General features: G+C 49.3%; 2 protein-coding genes across 3 annotated transcripts; one reads left to right on the top strand and one right to left on the bottom strand.

The window, feature by feature from the left end:
* The first annotated feature begins 43 nt into the window (after positions 1–43).
* On the top strand, positions 44–10,731 carry POLDIP2 (DNA polymerase delta interacting protein 2). Its single transcript, XM_080682205.1, has 11 exons — positions 44–292; positions 1,656–1,737; positions 3,055–3,152; positions 4,408–4,504; positions 4,673–4,748; positions 4,982–5,089; positions 5,819–5,955; positions 6,980–7,006; positions 7,202–7,327; positions 8,547–8,626; positions 9,689–10,731. The coding sequence occupies exons 1-11, from the start codon at positions 135–137 to the stop codon at positions 9,801–9,803; spliced, it is 1,104 nt and encodes a 367-aa protein (XP_080538331.1). The 5' UTR covers positions 44–134; the 3' UTR covers positions 9,804–10,731.
* Positions 10,732–10,886: 155 nt separating this feature from the next.
* Positions 10,887–21,684, bottom strand: TNFAIP1 (TNF alpha induced protein 1). Of its 2 annotated transcripts, XM_080682207.1 has the most exons (8): positions 21,530–21,684; positions 18,337–18,592; positions 17,482–17,798; positions 16,695–16,864; positions 16,182–16,271; positions 16,044–16,096; positions 15,054–15,249; positions 10,887–13,497 (listed from the first exon to the last, which is right to left on the bottom strand). In XM_080682207.1, the coding sequence occupies exons 3-8, from the start codon at positions 17,684–17,686 to the stop codon at positions 13,261–13,263; spliced, it is 951 nt and encodes a 316-aa protein (XP_080538333.1). In that variant the 5' UTR covers positions 17,687–17,798; positions 18,337–18,592; positions 21,530–21,684; the 3' UTR covers positions 10,887–13,260. The 2 variants fall into 2 exon arrangements, with proteins under 2 accessions (XP_080538333.1, XP_080538332.1); XM_080682206.1 differs by lacking the exon at positions 18,337–18,592 and having other exon boundaries at positions 21,530–21,678.
* Between the last annotated feature and the right edge of the window lie 31 nt (positions 21,685–21,715).

Here is a 21,715-nt window from a genome sequence, read left to right as displayed (position 1 = left end):
GTGCGCCGGAAGGAGCTCGGAGCTTGCGGGGCGGGGCGAGGCGCGGCGCGGGGCAGTGTGGGGCGCGGGGGCGGGACGCCGCCCGGCCGCGGGTCGGGCCCTGTGTCAGCAGCCCAGCAGACGCTCAGGGGGACATGGCGGGCTGTGTGGCCCGGCGGGTCCTGGCCGTGGGCAGCCGCTGGTGGTCCCGGTCGCTGTCCGGGGCCCGGGGGCTAAGGCCGCTCTGTGCGGCGGGTGGACCTGGGGCCTTCCTACCAGCGGCGACCACGACGCGGAGGCACCTCTCGTCCCGGTGAGGGACCGACCGCGGGGCAGGGGCCCGGCGCCTAGGGAGCGTGTTCCCGGCCGGGAAGGAGGCTAGGAGGTCCTGCCCCCGAGGGTGTTTGGAGTTCGACCCGGGAGAGGGTCCCGGCCCGGAGCCTACCTACGCCGCCTGGGATGTGTGCCAGGAGCAGAGAAGGGAGCGCGGTCCAGAGCCCTGGGTTGTGCGGGGCTGGCTCTGGGGGCGGCGGGGCGGGGGGCGGGGAGACTAGTAACCCTCCCAGAGTGAATCCTACCTCCTCGAGTGGGGATTTTCGAGTGCCGCTGTTAGTAGGCAGCCTTTTAATTAAGCCCTGCTTTTGACTTAGAACAACCCCTCAGAAAGATGCTCGAAGTTGAAAACAGGACTCTTGAGTCTGAGCCCTGCACGGGTCCCCGGTTTCAGTGTGACCTTGGGGAGACTGGGTCTCTGTATGATTTGGGGAAGGGGGCTTGAGGTTATGGGAATGGTGTGAACATTGTCATAAGCAGCTTAAATTCGGACCAGTGAATCAAGTGGGAGGAAACATAATGTTCACATGTCAAAAATGGTAAGAATAACAGTGCTTTACAGAGCCCCCGCCTAGAAGAAGCACCTGTCCAGAGAGGTCGCCGGGAGAACTGACCTTTTAATGGCTGAGATGAGACACTTATATTGGGGAGAGATGCATTTTCAGACCCCTGTGCAAATTGATGTAAATCTGAACAAAAACTAGATTTCAAGACCACTAGGTGCAATGCAGGGAGTACAGTAGGAAATCTAGAGAGGATGATGAAGCCCTTCCAGGGTAGGGCGAAGACTGCAGTTTAGAAGTGGGGAGTGGGGAGAGATGGACAGGAATTAGAACAAATATTTTTTGAGCTCCTGGTATACACGAGGCTTTGAGAGGCAACACCAGCTAATCAGGCACAGGCTCCCAGGGAACGTAGTTTCTGATGGAGATAAGACATGGATACAAATAACTGAAATGCAAGGTGGGAAGGACAGTTAAAGTGCTGTGGGAGGTCATGAGGATAGCTGAGGGAAGAAAGGGAGGTGAGGAGCACAGTTGAGCAGGGTATGAAGGCAAGATATGAAGAATGCTGAGAATGAAGAGAAGAAAGTGACCTGGGAGTTCAGGCCTAACCTGGAAACCAAGGAAGGGCCATGGCTGGACCTCCGAGGAAGACAGGCAGAAAGAAGCTCTGTGGGGTGGTGATTTGGCAGGACCCTTACTTGTTTCAGCTGGCCGCACTGACCCTTCTCTGCTGTCATTGCCTTGGCCCCTCGGTATCCTAGTAGCTTTCTTTTCTGATGGAGAAGTCCTGTTACCTCCTCAGCTGCTCAGTTGCTTGTTCTGTTCCTTCCTAATCAGAAACCGACCAGAGGGCAAAGTTTTGGAGACAGTTGGTGTGTTTGAGGTGCCAAAACAGAATGGAAAATATGAGACTGGGCAGGTGAGTGCTGGGCTGGGTCATCTTTCATTTTCATGGTGTGCTCTGCTTCTGAAAGGGTCGGAGTTGGCCACAGGGCTGAATGTTACAGTTTTCTGCCTTGGTGTTTGGTACTAGACCAGAATCACAAGTGTTTAAAGGTGGGTTTCTTGTTTTCCTGGATTTGAAGCATTTCATGTATCAGTGGGTTCTCTCTCCAAGTTAGTGTGGACAGAGATGGTGTGGACCAGGGGTCCTCAAACTTTTTAAACAGGGGGCCAGTTCACTGTCCCTCAGACCGTTGGAAGGCCGGACTATAGTTTAAAAAAAAAACCATGAACAAATTCCTATGCGCACTGCGGGCCCGGGATGAGTCGGCTGCTAAGCAGGACAGGCAGCGGCATCCAGCGGGCCGGATAAATGTCCTCGGCGGGCCGCATGTGGCCCGAGGGCCGTAGTTTGAGGACGCCTGGTGTGGACTATCGTGAGGAGAGAGCCAAATTACTGAATAGTCCTCTAACGTAGTGGATGGTGGGAAACCAGTGGAGGGAGCTTTCAGAAAAGCAAACCTGCCTGGGTGGAGTGGCTCAGTTGGTTGAGCGTCGTCCTGTGCACCAAAAAGGCTGCTGTTCGATTCCCGGTCAGGGCATGTGTCTGGGTTGCAGCTTCCATCCCCAGTTGGGACGCATATGGAGGGCATCCTATTGAGGTTTCTCACATCGATGTTTCTCTCTCTCTCTCTCTCTCTCTTTCTCTCCCTTCCTCTCTCTAAGCATGTCCTCTGGTGAGGATTTAAAAAAAAAAAAGGAAAGCATACCTTTGGTGCTTTGTCATAATTGAGCTCTTCGCAGTGCAATAAGCTCTGGGTGTGAGGCTCTTTTTCTGTATCAGCTTTGTGCTAGATCCACTGAAATGAATTTAGGCTTCTTAAGGATGACTTTTTGTTTATTGAACATTTTTTTATGTGCCTAAAATGGACCAGGCATTGTGCATTGGCATTAAATCAGGAAACAATGCCTTTATGCCATAAAGTTTATGACATTGACAGTTTAGAAAGGAATTATGATATGCAAATGGTCAATGGCTGTGTACTGTGCTAAGTGGGGGGGAAGTCAGGGAACACTTCCTAGAGACTAACATTGTGGCCTAAAGGATGAGTAGAAGTCCACCAGGTAAAGATGGGGTAAGAATGTTCCCTCATTGGGTAGATCACAGAGTTCAAGGAAAAGGAGTGGCCAGACCTTGTGCTGGAGTTGGCACACCTGTGTTGCTTTGTGGTCTGGGTCCCACCTGGATGGCCTGCTGGATTATAGACTCACTGAGGATTCTCTTTCCTCCCAGCTTTTCCTTCATAGTGTTTTTGGCTACCGTGGTGTTGTCCTATTTCCCTGGCAGGCCAGACTGTATGACCGGGATGTGGCTTCTGCAGCTCCAGAAAAGTAAGTTGCCTTGCATTGTGCCTCACAGTGTTCTCAGGAGGAGGCCTGACTCATGGCAGACATAATTGGGATCCTAGGAGTGAAGCTAGCATCCTCCTGGCCCTTAGAAGCAGTCCCACAATACTCCTCTGGAACAAGTACCCATGGAGACAAAAGTGCCGAGTGCGGGGACATCTGTAATACTTTCAACAATAAAGATTTAAAAAAAGAAGAAAAAGTGCTGAGTGCCAGAGTTCTTAAGCCAGAGGGTCCCTTTAGGCCTCCCCAGGATATTCTCCCAAGCTATTCTCAGTTTGCATTATAATTATCACAGAAGGCATTGGGAGACTAGACTTCTTGATTTCTTGACGGGCAGTTAGAATCTTTCCATTAATCTCTTATCATCATTAGAGTGCATTAAAAAAAGAAAAGGCTTGCTCGGCCCCTGTGGCTCAATGGTTGAGCCTTGATCTATGAACCAGGAGTTCCCGGTCAGGGTACATGCCCGGGTTACAGGCTTGATTCCCAGTAGGGGGCATGCAAGAGGCTGCAGATCAATGATTCTCTCTCATCATTGATGTTTCTTCCTCTCCCTCTCTCTTCCTCTCTGAAATCAAAATATATTTAAAAGAAAAAAAGAAAAGGCCCATCAAAAAAACAAAAAAGAAAAGGACTGACTTCAATCAGTGATCACAGACAGCCCTGGGATGTAAGAAGAGTGGGGTACTCTGGGCTCTAGGGACTGAAGCAGCAATTTGATTTTCTCAATATCTCCTAAGGGGCAGCTAGAGAGTAAGGCAAATGATAACTCCATGCCATGGGTCCTCCACATTCCATTACTTGCCCCTGACTGGGGAGTGGCAGGCTGGGTTTTGCTAAAACCTTCAGATTAGGTGCCAGTCAGTTTATTTTATTTATTTATTTATTTGAGGGGATTTTTATTTTATTTTATTTATCTTTTATTTTTTACGCCATAACCAAATGGGATTTATTCCAGGGATACAAACTTGGTACACTATTCGCAAATCAATTAATGTGATAAATCACATAAACAAAATGAAGGATAAAAAGATAAAAATCACAGGATCATATCAGTAGATGCAGAAAAAGCATTCAACAAAATCTAGCACCCAGCCCTGGCTGGTGTGGCTCAATTGGTTGAACATTGTCCCACAGGCACCAGACAGTTTAGATGAGGAAGGGCTGGGGTAGGGACCTGGGGCAGGCACTGATTCTATTTCTCTCTGGATGATCTTCGGCTTCTCCTACCCTGTAGAGCAGAGAATCCTGCTGGCCACGGCTCTAAGGAGGTGAAAGGCAAAACTCACACTTACTATCAGGTGCTGATTGATGCCCGAGACTGTCCACATATAGTAAGTAAGCAAGAAGGCTGGACCTGGGGTTCCTCTCCATGGGAAAGGCCTGCATCCCATGGGGCACAAAGGGAGGGAGAGGACTCAAGACAGCCCAGATCAGCACTGGGCCCCAAGTCCTCAGGACTGGATAGTGACTAAGAAAGTCTGACTCGCTTCTTGCCTTAGTCTCAGAGATCTCAGACAGAAGCTGTGACTTTCTTGGCTAACCATGATGACAGCCGGGCTCTCTATGCCATCCCAGGTGAGTAGAGCATTTGAATGGTGCCTGTCAATGAGGGGTCTAGTGTGTCCCAAGGAGAGGATTCGGATGCCTTTCTGATGTCCTTTAATCTGCTGGGAGGGATTATAGATGCTGAGAACAATGGTATCAGGGTTATCCCATCCTAGGACAAGGCCAGGAATTGTATTTCTTCTCAGCCCTGTTCCTCCACTCACCTACATGAGATTCACTGTCTCTTTGCCTCTCTCTGCCAGGCCTGGACTATGTCAGCCATGAAGACATCCTTCCCTATACCTCCACTGATCAGGTTCCCATTCAGCATGAGCTCTTTGAAAGATTTCTTCTCTATGACCAGACAAAAGGTAATCTCTCTCAAGAAGAGAAGCTGGAAAGGGAGGGCCCTTTCTTCAAAAACAGTATCATAGAAGTAATTTCAGAACTCTATTTCCACAACCTTACCCAACCTCCCATTAGACCTGTCAGGTGAATGGCTATCATCTCCTCCAGATATGGAAACTCAGAGGTGATGAGAAGGGACTCAAGATTGCTAGTTAGGTCCAGCCGGCATGGCTCAGTGATTGAGTGTCGACCTATGAACCAGGAGGTCACGGTTCAATTCCTGGTCAGGGCACATGCCTGGGTTGTGTGCTCAATCCCCAATGTGCTCAGTCCCCCACAGGAGGCAGCCTATCAATGATTCTCTCTCGTCATTGATGTTTCTATCTTTCTCTCCCTTTCCCTTCCTCTCTGAAATCAATTTAAAAATATGTGTGTGTGTGTGTGTGTGTGTGTGTGTGTGTGTGTGTGTATGTGTGTGTGTGTGTAGAAAAGATTGCTAGTTAGTGGCAGAGCGAAGTCTGAAAACCAGGGCCCTTAACTCCCAGTCCAGTTCTCTCCCCACAATGCTACATACCTCCTTGGGGCTTCTTGGAAGCAGCTCTATGCTTTCTTCCAACTTGTGCTTTGCTTCAGTTTGTGTATCTTGTTTATCTGAGCCACCACCAGGAAGGGTTTTCTAGGAGGGGCATTTGGAAAGTGGGTATAATGCCCTGGATTCTGGCCTGGACTAGCCAGTCATTCTCTTGTCCTAGCACCCCCTTTTGTGGCTCGGGAGACACTAAGGGCCTGGCAAGAGAAGAATCATCCCTGGCTGGAACTCTCCGATGTCCATCGGGAAACAACTGAGAACATCCGTGTCACTGTCATCCCCTTCTACATGGGCATGAGGGTATGTGCCCGGCGTGGGCCCCTTCCCTCAGTCCTAGGTCCTCAAATTCTGTATGGTCTTCCCAATGTGACTGCTGGAGCAGGTTCCAAATTTCAACCATATGCCTGTGCTTCTGCTTCCGAGTCCTCCATGTATTGGGTGGGGTTGAGTAGCTTCTTGACAAGGGTTGACACCAAGACCGAGAGCAGGGAAACCTTTGGGTCCCAGGAGAGTCCTCTAGGCTGACTCCTCTCTTCTGACTCAAAGGGAGCTGTGTTTATGAAGAATATACACATACTTGTCTAAATTGTAGGCTGATCTTCATACTTTTTATGCATTAGTCAAACATTTATTGAGCTATTTCTTGCCTGGCTGTAAGCTAAGTCCTGGGGATACAGATATAAATGAAACATTGTCCCTGCCTTCCAGAGCTTGTGATAGTGAGGGATGTCAATATACACCACACCAAGTATTGTAATAAGGTTGGGCTATGGTAGGCCGAAGAGGCGGGTAATTGCCTGGGCCAGCAGTGAGGGTTAGGGAGCAGCAATTGTCAGGGAGGGTGGTCCAGAAAAAGGGACGAGTCCTGTGGCTGATAGGATACGAAGGAGGAAGGCCAGCACCCAGCCAGTGTAGCTCAGTGGTTGAGTATCGACCTATGCCCCAGGAGGTCACAGTTTGATTCCTGATGAGGGCACATGCTCGGGTTTTGAGCTTGATCTCCAGTAGGAGGCATGCGGGAAGCAACTGATCTATGATTCTCTCTCATTGATGTTTCTATCTCCCTCTCTCTTACTCTCCCTGAAATCAATAAAAATATTTTTTTATAAAAAGGAGGAAGGCCAGGGATGGACCGAGGGAAGGCTGCCCCCCACAGTGGGTTTGTTGGCCATAGTTCAGTCATCATCATCCACAGATATTCGCAGCATTATCTCTCTCTGCAACCTTCCTGGAATACATCTATTCCATTGGAGCGATGTTGGGTGGAACAGACTTGGTCCTGCCCTCTGCTCTGGGACTTAAATTCTTTGTGTTTTTTCCCCAGGAAGCCCAGAATTCCCACGTCTACTGGGTGAGTGTATCCCTTGAGGAGGAGCTCAGGTGGAATGCATGGTGTGGCAGGTTGGGAGGTGGGGGAGTTTACCTCTGGGGAACGGGCCTGTGCAATGCAGGTGTCAGCTTTTTTTGCCTTTTGCTCTCTTAGAATTCTGGGAAAACTAGCCCAAAGTTTACTTTCTCAGATGTGAACTCTCTCTCACTCCCACAGTGGCGCTACTGTATTCGCTTGGAGAACCTTGACAGTGATGTGGTACAGCTCCGGGAGCGACACTGGAGGATATTCAGTCTATCTGGCACTTTGGAGACAGTGCGAGGCCGAGGAGTGGTGGGCAGGGTGAGCATCATCATTAATTGGGCCAGTAATGCCCAGTTCCTGGTCCTGCACAGCAGGCTTGGGGGCTTAGTGTGTGGTTAGGGCCAAGAGGCTCTGGGTGTGAATGCATTGGTGAGAAATCTTACAACAAACCTGTGAGATAGGTTTCTTACAACCCATTTCACAGATGAGGAGAATGAGACTATGAAGTTTAATAACTAGCCCATGGTCCCATGGCTAGTGGTGTAGGACCTGGATTGGAATCCAAGTGATCTAACGTCAAAGCTGATGTAACTATGGCTGGTGTGGCTTAGTTGAGCATCGTCCTGTGCACCAAAGGGTCGCATGTTCGATTCCCAGTCAGGGCACATATCTAGTTAGGTGTTTGATCCTTGGTTGGGGTATTTACAGGAGGCATCCGATAGATGTTTCTCTCTCACATCGATGTTTTTCTCTCCCTTCCTCTTTCTAGAATCAGTGAAAATCATATCCTTGAGTGAGGGGTAAAGAGAAAAGCTGGTGTAGAGTTTTTTGTAGCTAGCACAGTGCCTTTTTAAAAATCTGAATTTGAATGCCCTTGGATGGGGCATGCTCCCACTACTCCTGTTGTCCTTCCTCTACCTTTTTACATGCTTGCATCCTCTGCTGGTCCTTGAGGAAATCTGATTTTGCAATTCCTGTACTACCCCACCATTTCCTGAGAAATAAAAGTCACGAGAAGGGGCCAGGGGTCACATTGAACAAGCATCCAAGTTAGCAGGGACTTGAGGAAGCAGGGTGGGATAGAGAGTAAGAATAGAGCTTTGGAGTTAGTCTGGTTTCAAATGCCATGTGGGTTCTTTACTCACCGTATAACTTGGGTAAGTTATTTAACCAAAATCTCAGTTTCTTACTGCTGAAATGGGGATTACACCTTTACCTACGAGTACTTGGAGACTTGAGTCAGCAAAGGTTTGCAGAGCCCCGCCATGGTGCCTTGCACTTAGGCACTCAGCAAAGGGTCGCTGGAAGGGTTTTTACAGAGTAGGTCCTGTGCCTAGCATCTTTGCCCAGTGCCCTCAGACATTTAGTCTAAGATGATCTTTCCCAGGTCCATGGCTGTGCAGTGGAGGAAGCACTGGCAGGCAGTCATTGTGGGAGGCATGAGGAAGCATCTAGTCCTGATGAACTGGCAGTAGCATCTGGCTCCAGGTTACAGGGAACTTGTCTGGCCTGACCTATTTTGCCTGAACCCTAACAGGAACCGGTGTTATCCAAGGAGCAGCCTGCATTCCAGTACAGCAGCCACGTCTCCCTGCAAGCTTCCAGTGGGCATATGTGGTAAGTGAGGGTGTGCTGGGGCAGGGGCAGGGGCAGTTTAACTCTACAGACACAAGCTGCAGGTCAGAAAAGTGGGGGCTCATAGCTTTGCAATTAATTCTGGGCCAACTTAAGTCCTGAGATGGAGCCTTACCTGCTGTTCATTGTTGTGGGATTTGTCTGATTTTGTGTGTTTTTTTTAATATTTTGAATTTAACTTCTTTTTTATGTGTATTTGGATTATTTCCTTGTTTTATTTTTTTTTTAATATATTTCATTGATTTTTTACAGAGAGGAAGGGAGAAGGATAGAGAGTTAGAAACATCGATGAGAGAGAAACATCTATCAGCTGCCTCCTGCACACCCCCTACTGGGGATGTGCCCGCAACCAAGGTACATGCCCTTAACCGGAATCGAACCGGGGAACCTTCAGTCTGCAGGCCAATGCTCTATCCACTGAGCCATACCAGCTAAGGCTGTCTGATTGTTTATGACTGTTTTCCAGTTCCCTGTGACTTTGTGGAGTAAGGACTTCAGCCAAAGAGGCTTTATGATTTGTGATGCAGTGTTGCCTACATAGTTGATTCCCCCCCTGGTATTTTACTCCTTAACCTGAAAGTGTAATTGAATTTTTGAAAATATATATTTTTATTGATTTCAGAGAGGAAGGAGAGAGAGAAACATCAGTGATAACAGAGAATCATTGATTGGTTGCCTCCTGCATGCCCCCTACTAGGGATAAGGCCCGAAACCTGAGCATGTGCCCTTGACCAGAATCGAACCTGGGCCCCTTCAGTCCATAGGCCAACGCTCTATCCACCAAGCCAAACCAGCTAGGGCTATAATTGGGGTTTTTATGCAGTGTGCATCTAAGGGCCAGAATCAGGACAGCTGTATTTTTTCTTTTCACGTAGGGGCAGGAAGGACTCTTGGTTCTCTGGACCAGTGTTAGACTGGCATGAGCCAGGCAGAAGAGAATCCAGGCCTGTCTTCTGCCATGCTTCTGGAGCTGAGGACATAGGGCTATCCAGATCCTCAAGAGGGCTTCAGCCCTCCCTCTAAACTAGCTTCTCTGACCCACAGGGGGACATTCCGCTTTGAGAGGCCTGATGGCTCCCACTTTGATGTCCGGATCCCTCCCTTCTCCCTGGAAAGCAATAAAGATGAGAAGACACCACCCTCAGGCCTTCACTGGTAGGCCAGCTGAGGCCCTGAATGGGCAGGCTCAGTCCTTGAACAGCTCTCATCCCATAATTGCTGCAGAACTCTCCATCGTGGCCACAGTGGGTCTCTTAATGGTTTGCACCATTTGAATGTGGCGTTTTCTTTGGTGGGTGGGCTGTAACTTTTCTCCCGAAGACCCATGTAGGACTCCTCCAAGGCTGGCCTCCCCTGTAAGCCCCGCCTACACTGTGTTCCAGTAGACCTTTCCACCAGGAACTCTGTTCGGCTGCCACAGGCTTGGAGGAGTTCCTGGTTGGTCACCCAAGTTGTTTGGAATGTGAGGTTTGGTCAATAAACCAGTGCACGCTTGGCCACCCTCGCCATTTCTGCCCCCAAGGTCTCAGGCTCCCTTTTTGACCAGTGAGGGCCCTTGATTGCCTCCCTTTCTACTAGGGTATGTATGTTTCCCTCTTGAGGCTTGGGGTTGGCTAGAAATCTCCCAGGATCACTGTGCCTCTCAGTCAGTGGGGTGGGGGCTGGGCTGGACTAGTTCCCTTCTTTATCTTCTGCCAAGTGCAGAGGAGTAGGAAGCCAATATCAGGGTCAGAGGAGGGCCTGGCTCTTAATGCTGGCCAACCATTGGCATCTCTGGCCTCATTGGGCCTGGGAGAGAAATGAGGCAAGCCAACCAGGTTTCCTGGAGCAGAGGGCCTGCAAGCCTTGAGCACAAATTTGTCAAGCTTCCAGACTACAAATGCAGAAATTTAGCCGAGGAGCTTTAGGTATGGGTGTTGACTAAGCCAAGCTACTTCCTGAGATTTTCACAGATCTCCAAGAGCCAGAGATGAAACATGCTGCATTTTGCACTGATTCTTAGGGTTCTTGCTTTCCCACTACCATAGTGATTGCTAAAGCAGTCGTTTTATTCTTGAATTAACATTAAATCTCCGTTCTGGCCCGTATTAGTGTTGTCCTTAATCGTCCACTAGGGGGAGTCTGTGTTGCAGGACAACTGAGTGCAATTGGACTTCTAGGGAGAACAGGAGGTCAGGTGGTGAATACAAATACAAGAACTACATCCATAGCAGCGAGCTGATCAAGCTATACTCACTGTAAGCACGGCTCTGTACCACTGAGGTATAACAATTTTATTAGAAATTAGTGTTTGTTTCCATCACCTATGCAGAACAACAAAGAATTGTAGTTGTATGATACAGAAGAAGTTCCCCCATGCCAGGACCTGTACCATCCATTAGGCAGACCCTGGTCAGATAACAAATGGAATAAAACCCAATATTCATTCATGTCCTTAACAGCAGGCTTCCAGTGTTCAGAGAAACTGATGAGAAGGTTTGACCTTCACTCACACTTTTTGTTTTCATTTCCTCTGGGCTGCTCAAAGTTGAAAAATTCAATCAATAGTGTTTTCTGAATGGGGCTAGGAAATGCAAAATTCTCCAAGTCCTTACACCACACAGTCTGATTTAAAAAGCTAAGATTACGTCATTGAGCTCGATTTAGTATTTTTCTTAAGAACAAGGAAATATTTTCAGTCAGAGAAAAGTGTCTCGAGTCCCAGGAAGAAAGACTAGTCACCACTGAGCAGAGAATCTGAATGTCAAAGCAGTAAAGAGGTTACAGGAGCTGTGAAGGTCAAATGACAATCATTAAAATACTTCAGTGGGGACCTGGGACTTTGAGTATTAAAGGGCATCAGGAGGACAGTTGAGGAAGTAGGCCAGTGGCCTCAGAATTATTCCAGGCTCTGTGAAAAAGGCACAAAGCCAAAGCCAGAATCTGGCCAAAGAAATGGATTTGTCTTCATCTTATTACTTCACTGAGGGCTGGAAGAACTGTTTACAGCTGATCTCGAGGGTGCCTCACCTGAAAGTCTTTATACATTGTGACAAGTGTAAAATACCTGATTAGAGTCACATTTCCCTGTCCCATCATGTCATTTCAGGTCCTTGTTGAGTGTATTAACCCTGGCCTGGCATTTGCCCATAGACTCTGTGGAATCAGCCATGAACAGCCACTTAAGGGCTTATTATAAGAGTAGTTGAGAGCTGAACTTGATAACTTACGTCCCTTCTTGAATGAGTGGGTACTGCTAAGTGGCTATGCTGCTTTGTTATTTGTTAGGCTGGCTGAACATTCCTTCCTGATGGCATTCCTTTGGAAAAGAATTCAGATAAGCAGCCTCCCAAGGGCCAAGCTAAACAGAATGAAAACCAAAGCCCTGAAGAGGAACTCGCATCCTTGCCCAAGAGCTGGTGCGTGGCATCTCCATGGCTAAGTTACCCAACAAGAAAGAAATTAAGAAACCTTTTAAGGGTCTTAGGCTGCTCACATTATCCTGTGTTTAGAGACTCACCCTGGGAAGAACCCCCATCTCCAACCAGGACACAAAACCAATAGCATTGGTGGAGGGAGAGGGGATGTACGGGCAAGCACACGCCATTTCTGCACAGGGCTGCGGAGAATGCAGGGCTGTGTCCAGTGGTCATGGCTCCACAGCCTTCCTGCTGTGGCTTAAGCTCCTGGCCCCTAAAATGGTTTTAGCTTTATAGTAAGGACATCATTCCTTGGAGCTGACAGCAAGAGAATCAAAAAGAGCAATCATGTTAGACCCTAGGAGTCAGTTATGTGACTCTAAGATGTTGGGGCAAAGTGTCCTTTCTCACAGGGCCGTTATTAGGACCACAGGTCCCAACTTACACATCCTTTCTCAGCACTGTCTGGGCAGGCTGTTTGGCCAGCCTGGCAGCCAAAACTGGTCAGTGTTTTATTGCTTCTATCTCCTCCCTCAGATTGATTCTGCAGGAAGAGGGGATTAGGGTCAGGAAAAGACAACATAGGTCAGGAAAGAATACATATCTCCTGAACAAAAGAACAAAGTGCTTTAAAGAAATAGATCCCAAAGGCATGGAGATGGGTCCAGGGTCTTGGCATCCTGGAGGGGTAGCAGGAATACCCAGTCCCCTTATTATTAGACCTATAACTATTCATTTCCTAGATTAAAAAAACAAAACCTCATCAAGCCTGTGCTTAAACATCTTAAGAAAAAGGAGCCCCACCTTCCAAGAAACTGGGCCTCCACAGCACCAGCAGCACCTTCTCCACAGAATGACCCCACTTCCTATGGGCCTTAGCTAAGCAAAGGGGCATTCAGCAAAGGGCCAAGGGGATGCTCTTAGCAGGACATGGGCACATTAATCTACTCACCCGGGGGGCAGAAGCAGCTCCCTGTCAGACAGGAAGGGAGATGCTGAGCAAAGGGGCCAGGACTCAGCCATCTTGAAGTGCTCAGGGAGCAGGGCAAAGGAATGTGGTCCCTCCCCTCAGGCCCTCTGACCTCCCAGGCAGGGCCTATCATGCCTCTGGGTGCTGGAGCAGAAGCCCAGCCAGCAGCAGCGTGGGGTGGCCAATGGGGCAGGGTTCCACAGGATGGGAGACAGGGTGTCCCATGCCCTGACTCCCTGAGGGTTTTGTCAGTCACGATGGGCAGACTGGTGGCCGAGCTGGCGGTCATCGTAAGTGCTATAGCGTTTGACATGGATGCGACGGACACGGTCCCGTAGTTCAAAGGTCTCCTCATCTTCACTGGGGGAAGCCTGGCTATGGCTGCGGCTTGTAGCCTCCAACAAGGAGTTGTCAGGGACTCGCGGGGTCTCATAGAGCAAGACGTTGAGTGTCTCCTCATAGATTCGGGCCTCTGGAAATTCCACCTAGGGTGAGGGTGACAAGAGGACTGACTGAACAAGATTTCATCCCAAAGAGGAAGCAGCATGTCAGGGCCCCTGACCCTGTGCTTGCTCATAAGGCCTCCTGAACTCTCTCAGGAGACAGCTGGCTTTCTGTCTCCCTTGGAAGGTGTGAGATGTACTCTGTGCACATAAAGATGCAGAAGACTAGCACCATCTCCATGTCCTCTCGGATCCCAGACCAATGGACTAGTATGTGCAGAGGTTAGGGCCTTGGCTTTGTGGTTAGCCTAGGTACAAATACAGCTCAAGTACTTAATAGTTGTGTGGCCTTGGGCTTAACCTTGCTAGGCCTGAATTTCCACCTGTGTAAAATCATAGTTAATACCTACCTCAGAGAGCTGTGAACATTAATTGAAAGATGGATAGGGATGCATTCAAGGCATCTGAATTCTAGACCAGTGGTCGGCAAACCTCGGCTCGCGAGCTGCATGTGGCTCGTGAGCCGCGGTTTGCCGCTCTGTTGACTAATGAGTTTGCCGACCACTGTTCTAGACTAACTTGTGTCATCTTGAGCTTCTGTTCCTTCATCTGCCAAATGGGGAGAATGGCTCTAGCCTTGCCTCTCACAGGTGTGGTATGTGAGTCAAAAAGTTCATGAAAGAGAAAGCACTCAGGAAAGTAACAGGTGCTGTTGCCACTTCCACAATGTAACCACCCCTCCCAGAGACTGACCCCTGAGTCCTGACTCCATTGATACCTGCACATGGGAGCTCCCACCCCCAAAAATGACAGGAAAAAGCAAGGCCGCCTCCTTGAGCTGTCCTTCTCTGACCCTCTAACCGCCCAGCTGTAGGCATTTTAGTAGCCTGGGGGTCAGAAGGTAATACATGAGTTTGGCTGCTTTGAGCCCTTCACATGCACATGACTCCCCCAGATGAGCTGCCCTTTCACACCAGCAAGGCCTGGCCGTCTCCGGAACATACACTCATGGTGGGCAGCTACTATCCGGGGAGGACACCGACCACTCACAGTGTGGGAGAGCAGGGTTAGCGCAGCTTATGATAACTCACCTAACAAATCCTTCACACATGCCTGGCACTCTGTTGTTACTGCAGAGGCTAAGCTGACTGAGCAGGAACAGAGCAAGGAACCCAAGTAGCAGGGGCCAGAGAAGAGATCTCAACAGTTATTTACACTACACTGCACTGCTTCTCTTAATTGTCTCATTTTCACAATAGCTCTGTTAAATTTGCATTATCATTCCCCTGTTTGCAAATTGAGGAAACTGAGGCTTAAATGGTTTAGGTGGCTTACCTAAATTCAGAAAACTGGTAAATTGTGGCACCAGAATTCAAACCTGAACTGGGCCAACTCCAAAGACCCGGTCCTTCTCATTGTACTAGCTGTTCCCTTCCCAGCAGCCCCTTCCCAGCTGACCAGAACAAATAGTTTCATGCCATTCCTGAGCCCGCTTATATTGTTTTTTATCCTTGCCTATCACCATCACAGAGAGCACAATGGATGCCCCTTTCACTCCCTGGTGTGTCCTGCCCCACCATGCAGAGGGAAGCCCCTACCTTGGTCTGCTTCTTCTCTGTAGCATACACAATGGAGGTGCAGCACACCTCTGCCAGCTTGCGACCCTGGCCATAGAATGACCAGCAGCAGATCTCATCACCAATGACGTCCTTGATGAAGAGCACACGACCGTTGAAGCGCAGGGAGAGCTTGTCAAACAGCTCAATGTTTTTTAGTAGGTGGTCGTCGGAGTTGCTGAAAAACCCAGGAGGGCCAGCAGGCCTGGCAATGAGGTTCCGCACAGGGAGGACACTAGCTGGACTCTCCCCGCCCCTCCCCCAGCATGCTAAAATGAGGAAAAGTCAAGATGCCAGAGGGGATAGGAAGAGAAAGCATCACGGGGCACTGTCTGGGTTTGGGGGCCTGCGCAGAAAAGCAGTTGAGTTGGTTTTAAGTTAAAGCAGAGAGAACTAAGGGAGGGAGGTCTCATTAGGCCTGGCAAGAAGGAGGCTTGCTGCCATCTTAGCAGGATTCTTTCCCTTGCTGTAAGGGTGACACTGGGAAGGTTTGGGACTGACTCTGAGCCTGCAGCCTCCTACAGCCTAACTGACCTGTTGAGAAGACACGGGGTGGGGGGTGGAGTAGGGGTAGGGGGAAACTGGCCTAGGACAAAGGTTGGCTTAGGAGGAATCCCAGCCCACTGGCTTCCCAGTGTCCCTCCACCCCATAGGATAATGCTGGGAAAACACCTGGCATGCTGCCTGACATGACAGATGTTAAAAGGGTGTTACATGTTCAGTCTCATCTATTCCAGCCATGGCTCTGCACCAAGTTCCAAATGCCTCTGCCCTGATCTCCCTTCTACTCTCTGTCCTTCCCTCCTTAGACCCAGACCTGTGCCAACCATGCCAGGAGTGCAGGTGGCTTCCCTTGGTCTGCTGCCAAACTTCCGCTCTGGCTGCTTGTCTCTTTTAGCTGCTTCTGCAGCCCTTCCCCAAGGCCCTCCCCTCAACCCCACCAACGCCACCCCCCACTGGTGCCCACCTTACCTGGTGTAGGAGTACTTGTTGTTGCTTCTGTTGTACAGCAGCTTCACCACAGGCTGTGAGGGAGGAGAATGTGAGGGCTGGGCCAAGCCCCGGAATCCCCTGCCTGAGCCCTCAAGAGTCCCTCCGAGATCCCAGTACCTTGGTGGAAGATTCGATGAGCCTCTCCTCCTCCTTCAGGGAGGTAATGATGGGGATGTTGCACACAGGCTGGTAGGAGTCCTTCTTGTCCTGGGTGACACAGCCGAGAAGCCTTTTTGAGGTTTTGTTTGCCAGGCTTAGCCAAGCTTTCCCCAGGAACTGTCAAAGCCCCTCTGCCATGGCCAGCCCTGCTTGCTGAGGCATCAGACAGATTAGGAGGCCCCTGGTAATAGAAACTGCCAGCTGGCAAGCAGACTCCCATTTCTAGAAAACCTAAAATGCAGGTATCTAGGCTATAAACTAGCAGCAGGGCCTAGTCATATAGCTTGAGTGCGCCACCTTACAAAACTGGCTGCCCACTTGCTTGGCCTGGGCAACAGCTGGTGTATTTAACTAGGTTTGGACTTGTCAACCATACCTGCCACACAGCCTTCCAGGAACTGGACTCTTATGTCCCTGAAGGAGGGGGCCAACTTTCAACCATGTCAACCAGCCCCAACTCTGCCTCCATACCTGCAGGGCACTCTGGCACATGTTCACTAGGCCCTGAATGAGGTAATATTTCGCTTCAGCCATCAATTCCTTGATTTCTTGACGGTTCTGAGGGAGGATGATGGTGTCATCACGGAGGTAATTCAAAATGGTGCCAAAGTGCTTTCCACATCGGTCTATGAGGATCCAGCCTAGGGATTCAAATGGGCCCCAGAGGGTGACTGTTTGCCTCCAGGTACCTCAGAAGCAGGCAGTAGCAAAGGCCACCTGACAGCCTGGTGACAGGTGGCAGAATGCACATGAGCACCGAGTCCACAGCATAGGGTAACAGAAAACAGAACCTCAAGCTCTTAAGTCCATTGTTGCTCTCACTCCTCCTCCCTGAAACCAAGAACTGGTATATACTATAGGAGAGACAGGCCCTCCAGGCTCTGTGGAGGCCTGCAGAGGTCTAAGTTCAGGAACGCTCAGGCCCACCTCCTGACAACACAGAAACCACCAGGCCCTGTTTGCCTCTGCCCACTGCCCTGCCACTATGGTGATGCTCTTATGAGAATCTAGTCCTATGTGAAGAAAAAACAAAGTATGGATAGCCTCCCTGGGAAATGGGTGCGTAGCCATACAATAATCTATGTACAATGTCAGAATTCTGAAGCTCGATTAAGGACTCCAGGTGGAGTCCTGTACTAGGTAAACTGGAAAGGTGAACCTAGAATATATATGCCAGGCTTAAGCCCTGCCCTGAAGTCACATCCCCAGGAACTCCTCCTTCCCTTCCCACCTAGCCCAACAAGCCCTGATACCTCACCTTCCTTGTCAGTCAGCACCTCCATGCGCCCGCTGAACATGGCCTTGAGCATGGTGTCATGCCGGGTTAGTGCCCGCACAGTGGTGTAGTACAGGGAACCGCCCACATTGAGCTGGACGTATTTGTTGCCCAGGCTTCCTCCCTTGAAGCCGCTTAGCTTGGGCTTGGCCCCTGAAGCTGGGCACAAGCAGGTATCCCCCGACATCTCCCGCTTCAGGTAGATCACCACACGGCAAGAGGTGGGTTTGGAAGGTTCCGCCGTGGTGAAGGGTCACGAGTGAATGGCCAGTGGAGGTGAGAGCCTCATACTCTCAAGGCTGTGAGCAGGAGATGGGAGAGAAGATTAAGAGTCAGCAGGGGACAAAAGGAGAAACTCTGACCATCCAGTCATTCTCTCCTTGACAAGTCAAGATTCCCTGCAGAGATGAAGGCCCTAGGCCAGCCGTGGGCAAACTATGGCCCGCGGGCCGGATCCGGCCCGTTCGGCTGTTCTATCCGGCCCGCGGAGCCGAAAGAGTGGAGGGTTCTCTTGCTCTTCCCTCTTCTCCTTTACTTTGAATTTATATTAGTTCACACAAACACTCCATCCATGCTTTTGTTCTGGCCCTCCGGTCCAGTTTAAGAACCCATTGTGGCCCTCGAGTCAAAAAGTTTGCCCACCCCTGCTAGACACTGGTAAGAAAGATGCTCCTGCTGTTCTTTATGGTACCAGGAACCAGTTGTGGGCGCACATTCCAGAGCCCAGAGCTGGTCACGTCACCAGCCTCCCTGAGACTCAACTCTGGGCAGCAAGGAGGACAAGCAAGCCCTTGGAGCCAGTCAGAGGAACAGACTGGTCAGGGCAGAAGTCCTTACCCTGGGGATCTGCCAATTAGAGTCCAGTCATTTTCTTCTCAAGATTCCCAGGATTCAAGACTTCCAGTCAGCCCTAACCGGTTTGGCTCAGTGGATAGAGCGTCGGCCTGCGGACTGAGGGGTCCCGGGTTCGATTCCGGCCAAGGGCATGTACCTTGGTTGCAGGCACATACCCAGTGGGGAGTGTGCAGAAGGCAGCTGATCGATGTTTCTCTCTCATCGATGTTTCTGACTCTCTATCCTTCTCCCTTCCTCTCTGTAAAAAATCAATAAAATATATTAAAAAAAAAAAAAAAGACTTCCAGTCAAACCTACTGGGAGTTCAGCCTGCCTAGGAGGTCCCAGGAGCCTGAGGGACAGGGCACACTTCCTTTCTAAAGATTCCAGGCTCAGGAGCAGCCTGCACCAGTGCTTATTTTGAGTAACACCCGGAGTCTGGCTTCAGGAAGGCAAGTAAAAGCAGCTCAGGAGAGCATGAAATGAGTCGGGCTGGAGGGTCCCAGCCAGTGTTCTTGGCAGAGGTGACCCTAGCTCCAGCAGGCGCTTCCTGACCTTCCCGTTTCTTGGCACTGGCCCTATCCTAAGTTCCTGAAATTGTCACCATTTTTCAGAATTGAACAACTACAGGATGGCTATTTTTGCTGCTTTTCCTGAGAAGGGGCCTAGCCCTATCTCTTCCTCAGTTCCCTTCCAACAAGAATGGGAAGAAAGGGCTAGAAAAGACCAGATGATAAATCTAAAATCAATTAAGTGATTTGGAAATGGAAAGTAAAGCTAGGTCACTCCTTTTGATTTAGATTTTGTTATATGTTTTGGTTTTCTAAAGAATCCATTCACTGAAGAAAAAAATAATAGAAAATATTCATTGCATTAAATGTTCCAGGCATTTAAATTTATTAACTCAATTCATTCAGCAATAAAACAATATTGAGTTCCTATTAGGTTAATCAGTAGGGATAGAGAGATGAGAAAATATCAGCCTTGTCTTCAAGGAGTTCAAAGCATCAGAATGTTAACAAGAATAAATATGGTAAGAGTTAGCATTTACTTCCCCCTGCTACGTGCCAGGCACTGGAGATACAGAAGAGAACAGGCATGGCCTCATGGAGCTTGCATTCTAGTTGGTGGATATAGACAAGAAAACAAATAAGCAGGAATTCCAAAAGTGAGAAATACAATAAAGATAAAACAGTATTTCTTTAAAATATATATATTTTTTATTGATTTCACAGAGAAAGAGAGTGGAAGAGAGAGAGAGTGAGAAACATCAATGATGAGAATCATTGATTGGCTGCCTCCTGCAGGCCCCCTACTGGGGATCAAGTCCGAAACCCCAGCATGTGCCCTTGACTGGAATCGAACCCGGGATCCTTCAGTTCGAAGGTTGACGCTCTATCCACTGAGCTAAACCAGCGAGGGCTAAAACAGTATTAAGAAAGTGACTAGGAAGAGGCACTAATCTAGATAGGGACCAGGGAAAGCCTGTTTGGGAAGGTGACATTCCAGCTGAGGTCTGAGGGTATTCTAGACGAATGGAAACGTAAATGCCAAAATGTCAGACACATGTTTTAGGAACAGAGTTAAGGCCACAGTGGCTGGTGCAGAGAAAGAAAAGGAAGACCAGACCATATTAAAGAGTTCTGATTTTATATGAATTGCAATGGGAATCGATTGGAGAGTTTTAAGCAGGGGACTGATATGATCTATTTATATTTGGGAATGTAAAAACTTCCAGACAAACCTACTGGAAGTCCAGCCAGCCTAGGAGTTTCCCAGGAGTCTGAGGGACAGGATACACTTCCTTTATAAAGGATCCAGGCTCTGGCTGCTGTGTAGAGAATATATTGAAAGGGTTCGAGAGATCAAGTGGGAAGACCAGCAGAAGCAGTAGTAGTCTGGGCAAGAGAAGAATGGTGAAGGCTTGGACTATAGTGGTGATAATGGAAACAGAAAAAGTGGAATTAGTTCATTTAATTAATCATCACAACATTCAGAAGTTCACAGTTGCACATCATCTCTTGTAAGTGCAACCCAGAAACTGCACTGGTTTTCCCAAGTTTACTGCTCCATTTTCCAAACTTAGCACAATACCATTCACATTTTAAAGCATTGAATATATGTTGGTTTGTTACACTGAAATGGTTCCTGATAATTTAGGTAGGTCCCTGGGAAGAATTGCCAAGGAAGGGCCGGAACAGGTGCTGTGTGAGGTACTGAATTCCTTTGATGGCTTGTCTAGGTGACTCTCATTTGCTTCAAGGACACAAAGAACCCTCACCAGAGACTGCCCAATCAATAAGTAACACTAGTATGAGAACACCTTACCTTCCTCAGCCCACCCCAAAGGAATAAAACCCCTTAATAGGTTTCAACAATTTCTTGTGTGTTTTGTGTCTAGCATCAATTTCCCCAGGATCAAAGAAAACACCACTTATTCTGCCAAAGCAAAGGAACTCAAAGGCTAGGATGTTGCCAGCAGAAAGACAAACCCAACGTTAATCTATTCTTTTCCTACAAAGCAATTACTATGAGCCCCTGAATGACGTCAACTCAGATTCTGTCCATACCAATAGGTTCCAGGAATTCTCTGGCAGGTAACGCCCAGAAAGTAATTCCTGTGAGAATGAAGTTTCCACTGGGAGCCTCAGTGCTCTTCCTTCCGGACTTTGTGTGTGTGGATATCTGGGGATGCATGAAGCTAGGGGCGTATCCGTGTCACACTCAGCGAAGCTAAGGGGAACCCAAGCAGAATAAAGGGCAAACAACCTCGGCGGTGGGAGGAGGTAGGGGTCCTAAAGGAAGAACACTCAGAAATTAGTTACTGGGGAAATGGGACGTGGGGAGAGAGCCGATCTTGGTTAAAGAGGGCGGGTCTAGCAGAAATCCTAAGTATAAAAATCTTAGGCTTCATCCAAAGGGTCGGGAGAAATTAAAGAAGACCCAAAGTCTCTGCGGCCAGTGTAGAGTCTTTCCAAGCTCGTACTCCCTCCCCCTCTTACTACCGAGAAACCGAGACCGGGACACAGAGACACAGACAGACACCCCACCCCACCCGCAGTGGGGGATTTGAGCTTTCCATCTCCCCTACGCTGTCCCATGCCTTTTCCCCAGGACCAGGTGGGGCTCTCTGCTCCGGCGCGAGGCCCGTCCATCCCTTCCCCTCGCCTAGAGTATCGGCAGACCCGATTCTTACCGTCCCCAGCGGCGCCTCTCCTGTCAGGTGGGTTGCAGGCCGACACTGTACCGCCCCTAGGATGTGGCCGCCCTTCAAACAGCAATCCCGGGCTGTGAAATCACATCCTCCGACCGAACACTCCTCCCCGAGCTGCCGCCCAGCGGGGCGGGCCCAGGAGCCTGAGACTATAAGTCCCGGCATGCC

The sequence above is a fragment of the Plecotus auritus genome, assembly GCF_963455305.1.
Source record: "Plecotus auritus genome assembly, chromosome: 7".
NCBI lineage: Eukaryota > Metazoa > Chordata > Mammalia > Chiroptera > Vespertilionidae > Plecotus > Plecotus auritus.
Note: the sequence above shows the minus strand (reverse complement) of the source record. Positions and strands in the feature narration are given on the sequence as shown.